Source organism: Macrobrachium rosenbergii, chromosome 16, assembly GCF_040412425.1.
Source record: "Macrobrachium rosenbergii isolate ZJJX-2024 chromosome 16, ASM4041242v1, whole genome shotgun sequence".
NCBI lineage: Eukaryota > Metazoa > Arthropoda > Malacostraca > Decapoda > Palaemonidae > Macrobrachium > Macrobrachium rosenbergii.
In genome coordinates this window covers 49,054,740-49,069,207 of record NC_089756.1, presented here as the reverse complement: position 1 = coordinate 49,069,207, position 14,468 = coordinate 49,054,740, and the positions used below count along the sequence as shown (strand labels likewise).

Sequence of the window (14,468 nt, the reverse complement as noted above, 5' to 3'; positions counted from 1 at the left end):
TTTGTCGGAAAATGAATGGAGAGCGTATGATAAATATGTGAGGAAGTTGGGCGTGATCGACTGAGGAGGTCTTCCTCCAGGAGTGCTTCTCTTTGAAGTGTTGATGTCGGCCCTAACTCCCCTGTACCTTTAGATCCTAACCCTGTGGTTTTGTCTCCAGCCCCTGAGATCGTGCCAGTGGAGACTAATATGCTTTCCGCTATGATGGAATCGATTCGTGCATTAGAATCTAAGGTGTCAGCTCTCCAAGAAAAGTGTTGTGAAGTGACTAGTGCCCCCAGTGCAGTGGAGGGGGGCGTCAGACCCGCCCCATCATGCCTCTAGGCCTGGACCTCTGCTGGACTCCCAGGACTCAGGGAGAGAGCATGTCGAAAGCCGAAGGAGGGTGACGGGGAACCCCACCAGTCTGGCGTCCCTTCGCAGGTCCTGAAGACGTTTCCCAGGCTGCCCAGGCGCGAACTCGTGTTCGGGTCCTGAAGGACTGCTTCGTCTTCTGACACGTCCTCCCCACGCAGGGGTTGGAACCGGCAGATAGACTCTCGCCCTCTTAAGAGAAGCTTTAGGGAGGAGGACGCTTCACGTCCTCTCTCTCCTACTCTGTGCTCCCGCCAGAGTTTGTGGATGTTCCCCCAAAAGAAGTACCGGACGTCATCCGAAGAAGACGTGTTTGAGCGCCCAAGAGCTCTCCCTCCTCAAGAGAAGAGGATTAGGACGCCCCTCGTCCTTCTGCCTCTAGGTTCCGTATTTCTCCAGAGAGAGCGTCACCAACGAGGACCCTTTATTGCCTCCATGCAGCAGCAACTCTCCTCATTCATTGCAGAGAGAGTCCAGGTCCCGTCCTCGTCGGAAGGATGTTAGACTTCCAGTGAAGAGATCTAGGCGTTCTCCTTCTCCTGCTCCTCGTTCGTCACCTTCGTCTGCTTCAGCCTGCTCGTCGTGGAAGGAACCTGACTCGTCCCGGAGGGTGTTGGGGAGGATCGTCGTGGCGTCACCCCAGGACGCCCTCCTCCCTTCTCGTTCTAGACGCCACGTTCACCTTTTTGTTGATGACGCCGTCAGGCTCCTGACGTTTGTCATGCTGCCAGACGACGCTCTAAGGGACGATCCAGACGTTCGCCATGCCAGACGTGACGCCGATTGGGCGCTCAAGAAGCTCGCCATGCTGCCAGACGTGACGCCCGATGGACGTTTTTGACTCCCTTCAAGACGCTCCACCTGCCGTTGCTGTCGGCTCGTGTGTGGTTCCTGGTTCTCCTGCTGCTTTGCACGCCAGTTCCTCTTCCAAGCAGAGGTCCCTGCGGCGTGTTTCCTCTCCAACTTCTCTCTGCTCTTCCCCGCCCGATGTTGGAGATAGACTCAAGGTCTCGGAGTCTGAAGATGAGATTAAGGATCAGTCCTCGTCGTCGGACTACCAGATTCTCGTCAAGCTGTTGAAGGAATTGTTTCCTGACAAGTTTCTGCCGGCAGTACCTCTCTCCCCTCCTTCTCAACTGACTTCGACTAAGTCTAGGAAAGCCCCGGGATTTCTGAAGATGACTAAATCGCTCTCCACTAAGCGGGCCTTCAAGAAAGTCCATTTGTGGATGGACTCCCGCAAAGCTCAAGGAAAGTCTTCTTTCGCCCTTCCCCCTTCAAGACTCTCGGGAAAAGCGGCGATGTGGTATGAGACCGGAGAAGACTTAGGCTTACGTCTTCCTTCCTCATCTAAGGAGACTTCGCCTCTCGTTGATTCGAGTAGGAGGTCTCATCTGTCGACGGCCAAGGTTCCCTGGACTCTTACGGAGATGGACCATCTTTTGAAGGGCCTTTTCAAGACGATAGAAGTTTTCAACTTCCTTGACTGGTGCCTTGGAGCTTTGGACCTTAAGTCTCGGAGTCAGGACTCGATCTCCTTGTCGGACCTTTTGAGCATCTTGTCTTGCATGGACAAGGCGGTCCGAGATGGTTCTGACTGGGCTGGCCTCGCGCTTTGCGACTGGAGTGCTCAAGAAGAGGTCTCTCTTCTGCGGTTTAGCTAAGTCCGTCTCCTTGGCACAGAAAGGAGAACTGTTGTTTGCTCCCCTTTCCAGTCATCTTTTCCCGGCTTGATGGTAAAAACATCGCTGCAAGCTTGCAAGAGAAGACCACACAGGACCTGTTGGCTCAGTCATCGACGCCCTGCGGTTCCCTGACCTCGACGACGTCAACCCGTCAGCATTCACCCAAGATGAAGAAGCCCTTCGTGCGGATCATCTTCAAAGCCTTCTTCTCGGAAAGAACCTCTCGAGAGGTAAAGCCCTTTGCTAGAGGTAGGGGCAAGAAGTGATGTGATTCTCCTCCAGATACCGGTGGGTGCCAGGCTTCTTGCGTTTTCCAAGGCCTGGAAAGTGAGAGGGGCAGACAGTTGGTCCCTTTCGGTTTTAGAGAAAGGATACAAGATCCCCTTTCCTTTCTCCCCCCTCCCTTAAGCCTTTCGCCCTTGGACCTCTCTCCGTCGTGCGGTCCAGAAAAACAAGAGATCCTGTACGACCTGCTGCGGCAAATGCTCGTCAAAGAGAGCAGTAGAACAGGTCTTAGACCTGAATTCCCGGGCTTCTACAACAGGCTGTTCCTGGTCCCGAAACAGTCGGGAAGTTGGAGACCTGTGCTGGATGTCAGCAGCCTGAACAACGGCCGCGAAAGAAACTTTCAAGATGGAGACCCGCAGTCTGTTCTAGGAGCCTTAAGACCTGGGGATTGGATGGTATCCCTCGACCTTCAGGACGCACGCATTACTTCCACGGCATACCGATACATCCTCAGTCAAGGAAGTTCCTGAGGTTCGTCTTGAGGGGAAAGGTGTATCAATTCAGAGCTCTTTGCTTTGGCCTGTCCACAGCTCCCATGATTTTCACCGTCATCATGAGGAATGTAGCAAGGTGGCTGCATCTGGCAGGCGACGGAGTGTCGCTCTACTTGGACGACTGGCTGATTCGGCGGCCATCGAGGAGAGTGTCTGGAGGATCTTCAAGCAACTTTGAACCTGATGAAAGAACTCGGCCTGCTGGTCAACTTCGAAAAGTCACACCTGACCCCAACTCAGTCCATCGTGTATCTGGGGATTCAGATGGACTCAGTGGCTTTTCGGGCTTTTCCGTCCCCGAACGTCAACAGCTGTGCTACGGAAAAGTCCTGGCCTTCCTAGGGAAAGAAACATGTTCGGTGAGGAGTGGATGAGTCTGCTGGGGACCATTTCCTCACTGGAAAAGTTTGTTTCCTAGGAGACTACATCTCAGGCCTCTTCAGTTCTTCCTGCAAGACAACTGGGAAGACAAGGAAAATCTCGAGTTGTCTCTCAAACTTTCCCTCAAGTGAAGGAGCATCTCAGGTGGTGGTTGGATCCCTCCCGCTTTCAGAAGGCGTGTCTCTCAGCCTTCCGAACCCGACCTAGTGTTGTTCTCCGGCGCGTCAATGTCGGGGTGGGGAGCAACACTGGGCAAGAGAGAAGTGTCAGGCACCTGGAGAGGGAACAGGTGACCTGGCATATCAATATGAAAGAATTAACCGATTCTTCTAGCCCTTCGATTCTTGAAGATCAAGTGTCCGGTTTTTCAGTCCAGGTAAACGGACAATACCACAGCTCTAGCTTACCTGAAAAAAGCAGGGAGGCACTCATTCTCGTTCCTGTTCAGTACTTGCGAAAGAGATCCTGTTGTGGGCGAGTTCCAGGAACGTTTACGATCCTGACAAGGTTTGTAGCAGGCGTTCAGAATGTGAGAGCGGACCTGCTAAGTCGTTTTCATCAACTGCTCCCGACAGAGTGGACTCTGAACCAGGAGGTGTGCCAAAACTGTGGGGTTTATGGGGTCGACCCTTAGTAGACCTGTTTGCAACATCAAAGAACAACAGGCTTCCGCTCTAAACTGCTCTCCTGTCCTGGATCCAGGAGCAGTATCAATAGACGCCCTTCTTTGGGACTGGTCTCGTCTGGACCTTTTACGCTTTCCCTCCCTTCAAGATCCTGGGAGAAGTGGTCAGGAAGTTAGCGTCGTCACAAGACACAAGGATGACTCTGATCGCTCCGTATTGGCCTTACAAGGAGTGGTTCCCGGAGGTAATGTTGCTTCTGGTAGACTTTCCAAGGGTGTTGCCTCTTCAGTCCAGATCTACTCAGACAGCCCCACTTTGAACGATACCATCAAAACCTCTCGCTCTCGGTCTGACTGCGTTCAGACTATCGAAATGCTGGCGAGAGCGAGAGGTTTTATCAAGCAGGTGGCAAGAGCGATCGCGAGAGCCAGGAGAACATCCTCGATCGCAGTTTACCAGTCGGTGGGCATTCGGCAGTGGTGTAAACGCAGAGGGATTTCCTCTTCCTCGACCACTGTGAGCCAGATTGCAGACTTCCTTCTTTCCTTTAGGGAAGTTCCATGCTGGCAGTCTCTACTATTAAGGGATATAAGAGTATGTTGTCGGCGGTCTTTCGGCACAGAGGAATAGATATCGCCAACAATACGGACCTACATGACCTCATTAGGTCGCTTCGAGAAAAATGGTACTAAGGTGCATCAGTTTTTGGTTCCAGCTTGGAATTTGGACGTAGTTCTTAAGTTCCTGATGCAAAGCCCTTTGAACCCCCTTCATGCTGCTTCTTTGAGGGACGTAACAAAGAAGACATTATTTTTAGTTGCTCTGCTACTGCAAAGAGAATCAGTGAGATTCATGCAATATCTAAGTCAATTGGTTTTAAAGGAGACGATGCATGTGCTCTCTCTCCAACCGTCGTTTCTTGCCAAGAATGAGAACCCGTCTCACCCCTGGCCCAAGTCCTTTGAATTGAAAGGTTTGGCGGGTATTCTGGGTCAGGAACCAGAAAGACTGCTATGCCCTGTTCGGGCTCTAAAGTTCTACTTGGACAAGACAAAAGAGTCGAGAGGTCTTGCGGATAGGTTATGGTGCTCGGTGAGAAGACCTGACGTCCCCATGTCAAAGAATGCGCTGGCTTTCTTCTTGAGGTCCACCATTCAAGAAGCGCATAAGAGTTGTCAGGAGAGTGACTTGAACTTTTGAAAGTTAAAGCACATGAGGTTCGGGCTGTTGCAAAACGTCAGTAGCCTTTCAAAAGAACATGGCTCTGAACGATATTATGAATGCCACCTATTGGAGAAGTCATTCTGTGTTTAGCCTCTCATTACCTAAAGGACGTAAGAACAGTGTATGAGTCTTGCTGTTCATTGGGACCTTACGTTTGGCAGGGTACGATCTTGGGAGAAGGAGGCAGTACCCATCCTATCCTTTAATGTATGGTTAGGAATAGTTTTAAAATTTTTTGGTTGTGTTTTTATGGTTGTGGGTAGACTGTGGGGGCAGTCTTCCCTTTCCTTAGTTTTTAACTAGTCACGATGTTTGGTAGGTCAGGTGGTTATTTTTGTCTCTTTGCTTCCTTCTTGAGGGCTATCGATCTGGGCACATAGTGGTCACGTCCCCTGTTGACAGATCGTCTGGAACTCTCCAACCATATAGGTCTCTACCTCATTGGAAACTCCAGTAAAGCAGACACAGACTTGGGTGACAGTAATCACGAAGTCAGCTATGCTAAAAGGTAAGGAACCAAGATGTGTAATCATCTACATTGTTTTGTTTCTCAATCCTATGCTGTCTCTGCCCACCGCCAATGGTGCGATTCAGCTATATATATATCTGACAGGTAAGTTTCATGAACAAAATGATATTTTAATGATAAAATAAGGTTTGTTCATACTTACCTGGCAGATATATATTGTAATGCCCACCCCCCCCTCAGGAGACAACGGCACTATGAAAATCTGAATGGAAAATGGGAATGGTTCCTGATACCGCCTCCCAGCGGCGGGAATGGGTACTAACCACCTGACCGGCCACTCCGTGTGCCGCAAATTTGAAATTCTGTCGGACCTTCGGAGAATACAGCTATATATATATCTGCCAGGTAAGTATGAACAAACCTTATTTTATCATTAAAATATCATTTTTCTTTCAGTTCATATCGCTTCCCTACCCTTTAGATACTTAACTCAGGTGTCATGATGGTTTACCCTTTGTAAAAATGCATTTCTGTAAGATTTTATAAACGCCACATGCCCTCCTTTCTTCCCTTCCATTTTAGTTAAGCTGCATGATGTATTAATTTGAGAGCAAACCTTAAAAATTAGGAAAGACTCAAGGCTTATAAATGAGGTCAAACCACCAAGTGAAATACAGTAAGTTCCTTTCTGTACACAGACAAACTGGCCTTTTAGTGCTGATGTCATATGAACAAATAGAGCAATGCTATGTACCACTCAAACATAAAATCTGTTTCTGAAATTATTTTAATTCATTCTTATGGGATAAAAATATTCAAGGACTTCCAGGACAGAAACATCCAATCTTACATGATTTACATGTTAAGAATCATAACTAACATAATAACTAATATAATCTGGAGCATATGGTTCATAAGATCAAGATAAGGAAAACTATGTATTCTTTCCTTGAGGAGCTTTTTTTGTGCTTTTTTTTTGGTAAACTTCTAAGATGGATGTGTAACAGAAAAATTTATTACCACTAATTTTACATAGTGATACAAAATAGTAGAATGACCATAACTACGACTATCAAAAACAGTTAAACATTACTCACATCTAAAGCAGCAAGGAGGCTTCTTCTTCTCTTCTGGTTTCTTTCCCTAGCATCAGTTTTATTGGTTTGATGCTTTATAACAAAAAAGGAAAAACAGAATCATTAGACACTACTGCATAATACTCCCACATTCTAAAGGAAGTACTAGATTGCAGTATGAAATATGCAATAAAACACTGCTCTCACTTCTTTTAATTATGTTGCTTTCTTTGGGAGTAAATCTTTATATCAACTGAGAGATCACTAATGCTACCAGTACTGAATTTCACCACCTTTATACAGGTTTTAGAAGGAATATATTGGATACTCTACTCACGTCCAAAGCAGATAAGAGAATTCTACTCCTGTTCCGGATTCGCTCTTTAATAGCCATGGTTACTGGATCAAAATCAACCTGATTAACTGCCTTGGTCTGCTGTCAAAAGAAAAGGCACAAAACCAAGAGAAAATTAATAACTGCAATAAACAAGTCATTCAGTGAGTACAAATGCCTGTATTCTTCAGTTTTATGCAGTTAGTGCAGCAAGCCTTGCTAGAGTATAGAAACATCACTTAAGTGGTATCATTTTGCTATTTGATAATAATAATGTACATGCTGCAAAACAGTTAAAAACTAAAAGTTTCATCAGGAAAGTTTAACCTTCCTACAAATAATTATTACTCTACAGTACATGCATTTGCTGACCAAAATGACATTTTTGCTGTATTTTACACCCAAATGCGAGAAACATAGTTTTGGAGAATCTTTATTGACATGAGTCAGTTACTATTGTCTTTTCCTACAACTTGCAGTAATATGGCACATCTACAAAATGGCCTTAGATGGAGCTGTGATCACATAAAAAACAAATGTGTGAAAAGCAAAAACATTCAGTAGGTGGTTCTCGCACTCTTACTGAATCCCAGTGAACTATGCAATGTTCCTCTTTTAGACAAAGGACACTGCCTGTATACTGACAGTTCTCCCTTTTAATATCATTCTAACCAACCTCAAAAGTAAATGCACAATAGCATCAAAATTTGCACGGTTTATTATTGTTATAAATTTCATAAAAAAATGGACATAAGTGATGCCTAACATTGAGATTTAAAATGGTATTTTCATTATAAAATAAGTTTTTAAATATACTTACCTGGTAGTTACATATATATAGCTTTATCCCGCCGATTAAATCACAAGACGGCAGAAATTCAAAATTCGCGGCAATCGCCGATAGATGGTCAGGTGGCCATACCTGAGCGCCCTCTACCAGGTAACTAGAACCATTCCCAATTGTCCTCAGAAATTCCATGCCCCTGTTCTCAGAGGGGAGGAGGGAGGGACCTTTTATATATGTAACTACCAGGTAAGTATATTTAAAAACTTATTTTATAATGAAAATACCATTTTAAATATCTAACTTCCTGGTAGTTACATATATATAGCTGATTGACACCATTGGTGGTGGGTTAGAGAACCAAAACACCGTTGGGAATTCGTATAATTACTAAACACTAAAAATTAGCTGTAAACATACTCTGGTTCTTACCTGATAAGGAAGCTGGCTTCATAATTATCCTGCCTCATTCGCCTGCATTCCTTGAGAGACCCAGCGACCCATCCAGGGGGCTGTAGAAAGTCTCTATGGGGCTGTCACACGGTCCTCGACCTTAACATGACTAGACCACCACCCTTGCTATCCTGGCATAGCCATGGACAAAGAGCTGACCACCTGACCCACTAAAATCACTAAATAACACACTCCATAAAAACTAAATTAGACTTGCAACCCCAGACTGTGGAAGGTTGCAACAACCTTCACAGACAACCTGTGAGTTCAAATCAAGAAAAAGGCAAGGGTATAATACAAAAAAAAAGGTTATAGGGTAGAGGCAGTAGTACCCTCTCCAACTACGGCGCCGGAGGCAACGTACGGACCCAGGGAACAGCAATCCTCATATTGGGTCTGTACTTCTTTCAGGTAACAATCTGCGAAGATAGATTTGCTTCGCCAAAAGTCGCTTTCCAAAATCGATTTCATAGACCTGTTGTGTCTATAAGCCATCAAAGTTGCCACAGCTCTTACTTCGTGCGCTTTGACTTTGAGGATTGGAAAGCTTTTCTCGTCACATTCTTGGTGAGCTTCCCTTATTAAGTCCTTGATAAAGAACGCCAGTGCATTCTTTGATAAGGGTAACGAAGGTTTCTTCACTGAGCACCAGAGGTGATCTGTCTGACCTCTCATGTTTCTGGTCCTTTGTAGATAAAATTTTAGGGCCCTAACTGGACAAAGGCCTCTCTCTTTTCCTGTCCTACTAAATGAGACAGCCCTGGTATGGAAAAAGATCTGGGCCATGGTTGAGAAGGGTTCTCGTTTTTAGCGAGAAAACCAAGTTGAAGTGAGCATACTGCATTTTCCCATTGAAGCCTACTTTCTTGCTAAAGGCTTGTAGTTCTCCTACCCTCTTGGCTGTAGCCAAAGCGACCAGGAAAAGGGTCTTCTTAGTGAGATCCTTCCATGAAGCCTTGTCGAGAGGTTCAAACCTGCTCGAGGTTAAAAATTTTAAGACTACGTCCAAGTTCCAAGAGGGGGTCGGGTTGTCCTTCCTCTTAACTGTCTCAAAGGACCTTATGAGATCCGTGAGGTCCTTGTCTCCCGACACGTCAATATTTCTGTGACGGAAGACGGAAGCAAGCATGCTGCGGTATCCCTTGATGGTAGATACTGCTAGGTTTCCTTGGGTTTTCAAATGCAGAAGAAAATCTGCCAGTTGAGTTAGAGAGGTACTGGAAGAGGAAATGTTGTTTTTCCTGCACCATTCCCTGAAAACGTCCCACTTTGATTGGTACACCTTGAGTGTGGACGTTCTCCTCGCTCTCGCGATGGCTCTTGCAGCTTCCCTTGAAAAACCCTTCGCTCTTGCCAGTTTTTCGATAGTCGAAAGGCAGTTAGGTTGAGAGCGAGGAGATTTTGATGGTATCTCTCTATATGTGGCTGTCTGAGTAGATCGTTCCGACAAGGTAACGATCTGGGGTGTCTACTAGCCACTCCATCACCTCCGTGATCCATGGTCTCATGGGCCAAAATGGAGCTATCAGGGTCATGCGGGCGTCGTTCGACTCTCTGAACTTCTTCATGACTCTGTCTAGGATCTTGAATGGAGGAAAAGCGTGCATGTCTAGTCCTCCCAATTCATGAGGAAGGCGTCCACCGCCACTGCTTCCTGGTCTGGGACTGGAGAGCAGTAGACTGGTAACCTCTTCGTTCTCTGTGTCGCAAAGAGGTCTATTGACGGTTCTCCCCACAGATTCCAAAGCCTGTTGCACACATCGTGATGTAAGGTCCATTCTGTCGTGAGAACCTGTCTTCCTCTGCTGAGAAGATCCGCTCTGACGTTCTTCTCTCCTCTATGAAGCGGGTGATCAGAGTTAAGTTGTTCGTTTCTGCCCACAGCAGGAGATCTTTGGCTGCCTCGTAAAGGGAAAACGAACGAGTGCCACCCTGTTTCCTGATGTAGGCCAACGCTGTGGTGTTGTCTGCGTTGACCTGTACAATCTTGTTCTGGACCTTCTCCTGAAAGTGGACTAGTGCAAGATGAATGGCCACCAGTTCCTTGACATTTATATGCCATTTCTTCTGATGGTTTTCCCATAGACCTGAGATCTCGCCCTTCCCCAGCGTTGCACCTCATCCCATGTCCGATGCGTCTGAATACAACACTAGGTCGGGGTTCTTTTGTTGAAGTTCGAGGCCTACTTGAAGTTTTTTGGGGTCATTCCACCAACTCAAATGTTTTTTGATTCCCAGAGGATCGGAATCCACGTCTCCAGATCTTGGCCTCTTTTCCAATAGCTTGACAGATGGAACTGAAGTGGACGTAGATGTAGTCTTCCCAGGAGACGAATTGTTCGATCGAGGAGAGGGTCCCCAGCAGACTCATCCACTCCTCGCCGAACAGGTCCATCTCCCTAGAAAGAGCTTCACCTTTTCTAAGCAATCTAGAATGCGTTTCGGGGCTGGAAAAGCCCGAAAACCACTGACTGAATCCTCATCCCCAGGTAGATGATGTCCTGTGAAGGCGTTAGCTGCGATTTGGCTAGATTTACTACCAGACCTAATTGTTGCGTCAAATTCATTGTAACTTGCAGATCCTCCAGACACTTTGCTTGCGATCTGGCTCTGATTAGCCAATCGTCCAGGTACATCGAAATCCGTATCCCTTTAGATGTAACCAGTGAGCTACGTTCGATGCCACTCGAGAAAAAACGTAAGGAGCCGTGCTTAGTCCAAAACAAAGTGCTCTGAACTGATAGGTTGTCCCGAGATGCACAAACCTCAGATATTTTCTGTAGTTCGGGTGAATTGGTGCGTGAAAATACGCGTCCTGTAGGTCTATTGAAACCATCCAGTCTTCCTGTTTGGTGCCTGCTAGGACTGACGCAGATGTCTCCATGGCAAACTTGACTTTGCTTACGTACTTGTTCAGTGGACTTACGTCCAGAACTGGTCTCCAACCCCCCGAGCTCTTGGGTACCAGAAAAAGTCTGTTGTAAAAACCCTCTGACGAGAGGTCCTTTACCTCTTCTATTGCTGCTTTTGATAGCATCTGGGTCACCTGTTCTTGAAGAGCTGCTGCTTTGCTCCCCGAGTAAGTAGCTGTCAACTCCAACGGTTCTTGTGAAAGAGGGGGCTTCCTTAGGAAGGGAATCTTGTATCCTTCCTTCAAAACTTCGACTGTCCATACGTCCGCTCCCCTTTGGCTCCACTCTTGCCAAAAGTGGGATAACCTGGCTCCCACTTGTGTCTGGAGGTTGTTGTGATCATTTCTTGGATTTGGGTTGCTGCTTGGGGTTCTTACGAGGTTGTCCTCCAGCAGCCATTCTCTGACTTCCTCTCGAAAGGGCTCTCCCAAAGGGCTGGCGCGTAGGAGGAGCTTCCTTGTCCTTCCTGGCTAAAAAGTTTGCCGGAAGAACTTTCCTAGCAGTCCTTGTGATCAGATCTTGCGTTGATTGTTGCGCAAGGGCTGCTGATAAGTCCTTAACCAGCTCTGAAGGGAAGAGCTGTTTAGATAAGGGAGCATACAACAGTTCAGATTTCTGAGCTAAAGTCACTCCAGACGACACGAACGAACACAACATAGCTCGTTTCTTGATAACACCTGCTGTGAAAAGGGCAGAAAGTTCGACCGACCCGTCCCTCACAGCTTTATCGAGACAGGCAATAAGGTGCATTTGCGTGTCATTCTTCTGATCTGACACCTCTGCAAGAGCTGCAAGAGTCCAGTCCATCAAGCTGAAGACTTCAATAGTTCTGAAGACGCCTTTCAGCAAATGATCCAACTCCGAAGTGGACCACAGAACCTTGGCTTTAGTCATGGCTGTTCTCCGTGAAGAGTCAACAAGTCTGGAGAAGTCCCCTTGGGAGGAGGCAGGAACTCCCAAACCGAGAGCTTCCCAGTCTCGTACCACACGCTGGATCTAGAAGCCAATCTTGTCGGGGAAAGGAAAAAGTTGTCTTTCCTTGTTCCTTCTTCTTCAAAATCCAATCATTCAGTGTCGAAAAGGCTCTCTTCACTGATTTGGCCAACACTGTCTTCTTGAATGAGGAAGACTTCTGGGGTCTACCCATCAAATATTGCGAGGAGGACTCCGAGGTGCGGCCTGATGAAAATCATTAGGGAAATAAGTCCGCCAAAAGAGTAAGAAGTCTTTTCAGATCAGCGGCATGAAGAGTTTCTTGAGTTTCCTCTTCCGAGATCTCTTCCAAGGGATCCGCTATTTCCGATGTCGAACGAGAGGGGGAAACGTGTGAATCGTGCTGCTTGCGTGCGTCACGCATGCGTCCAACTTGCTGCGAGGGAGCTTCGCGATCCTTGTTCCCTCCCGTCACTCGTGCGGCGCTTGTTGCGGGAAGCGTCTATGAGCGCTGCAACTTGCAGCGAATCCGCGTCTTGCTGGTTGTTAGCGTCTTGTTGTTCTGATTCTTGCCTTACCCCTCTTCTTGGGTCTGTTGACGTCCTTAGATTCCTTCTTGTGTGTTTCTTCTCTTAGTCCTTGCGACTTGTAAGAGTCAAAAAGAGACGCAAGGGACTGCTGGACTTCCGACAAGAACTTTACTTGAGGTGCCGCTTGCTGCTGGGAAACAACTGGAGATGGCACTGCACTAGCTTCCACAACTTCGGAGACTCTAGCTGGGATCTTTTGATGAAGAGGTGGTGACGCAGCTTGCGACACGTCCCATTCTGGGGCGGGGAGAAGCGTGAACTGAAGTCATGTATCGTCTTCTTCCTCCGACGAGCTATGCGTCTTACGCCTCTGTTTAGGCGCAGAAACGCCGTCTTCTTCCGACAGGAATCTCTTTGGAGAGCTCCATTTGCTGCAAGAGGGTTGTTGGAGCGGGAAGGGGGACCTGCGTCTCTTGATAGGTCTAGACTCTTGTGACTGACGCCAACCACGTCTGGGTCTTGCGTCATCCGAGGAAGACGAACACGTCCTCATCTCGCCTTTCCTGCGGCGAGGGGGAGCGTCCTGGGATGCGTCAACAGGATCGCTCGAGGGGACGTCCGCTCGTTGTTCAACGTCTCTCACCTCCCTTAGCCTGTCGGCGTTCCTTCTCCCAGGGGTTGGGGAGCATGGAAGAGGTCTAGGGCTAGGAGCATGACAGACACGAACGGACGCACCCTCCACTGCACTAACACTGTCACCGAACTTCTGTTGCAAACTATGCACTGCCCCCCACATCACTTCCCTATCCGAAGAAAGGGATTGTACAGAAACTCCTATGGCCGAAATAGCAGCCATTATATCCTTTAAAGACGGATTACTTACTCCCGACTCCGCAGGAGGATCGGGTACTAAAGCCTTAGGGTTAGGATCAGGAATATTAGTATCAGACAAGTTAGAAAGGACTTGACTATCAGAAGACCTAGCTGAAAGGACACTGGAAGATCTAGCTCTCCTAATTCTGTCCTTTTCCAATCGCCTCACATAGCGATCATACTCTCTCCACTCTTTCTCAGACAAACTTTCACACTCCTTGCATCTATCATCAAATGCACACACATGATCTCTGCATTTCTTACAAACTGTGTGGGGATCAAGAGCAGCCTTGGAAAGCCGGTTCTTGCATCCCTAACACACATTCTAACAACAGGGTCAGCCATCTTGAAAAGCAAGTACAAAGAACAATTGTAACAGTCAGAAATCGAACAGATAGGCTAACAATGAGAAACGAAAAATCCAGGAAGATCCAAAATCAGCGAAAGCCATCAACGAAAAACCAAACAAGTAATGGGTACTTCACCAATTGTAGTAAAGCAAACCAAAGTAGAGCGAATTTCCAACGTGTTGATAGAACGACGGCAGGGAATTTCTGAGGACAATTGGGAATGGTTCTAGTTACCTGGTAGAGGGCGCTCAGGTATGGCCACCTGACCATCTATCGGCGATTGCCGAATTTTGAATTTCTGCCGTGCGGCGCGACGAATCGGCGGGATAAAGCTATATATATGTAACTACCAGGGAAGTTAGATATTTAAAAATGTGTATTTGCTGATTTACTTTGGATTCACAAATTCTGTATATACAAATCTTTCAGCAGTTTTGGCCAGATTTTCCCAACCACTCTTGGTTGCTATTTAGCAGCAGGATAAAAACCCTAAAAAGGAAGATGGAGCAGTTACACTTACAGTCGTTCCTAACTGGCCAGAATACTTGCATGTACAGTACTTGAAAGATCCACATCATGCATGTGTACACATTGAGGAAATTATTTAAGACTTTCACTGAGACTACTCTTAGACACTTGCAACACAGAAGCAATAATATATATTAACAAATCTCTGCTGATAAACAGTGAAGATAAAATAGA

General features: G+C 46.9%; 1 protein-coding gene across 2 annotated transcripts in view; it reads right to left on the bottom strand.

Moving 5' to 3' along the window:
* Positions 1-14,468, bottom strand: part of Sbp2 (SECIS-binding protein 2) — a 56,941-nt gene that overhangs the window by 26,419 nt on the left and 16,054 nt on the right. Inside the window, exons 3-4 of one of the 2 annotated variants that reach the window (XM_067119095.1) lie at positions 6,935-7,033; positions 6,619-6,690 (exon numbers count right to left, since the gene is read on the bottom strand). In XM_067119095.1, the coding sequence (XP_066975196.1) occupies positions 6,619-6,690; positions 6,935-7,033 (171 nt within the window). The remainder of the gene's footprint in view (positions 1-6,618; positions 6,691-6,934; positions 7,034-14,468) is intronic. The other variant, XM_067119096.1, reaches the window with a different exon arrangement.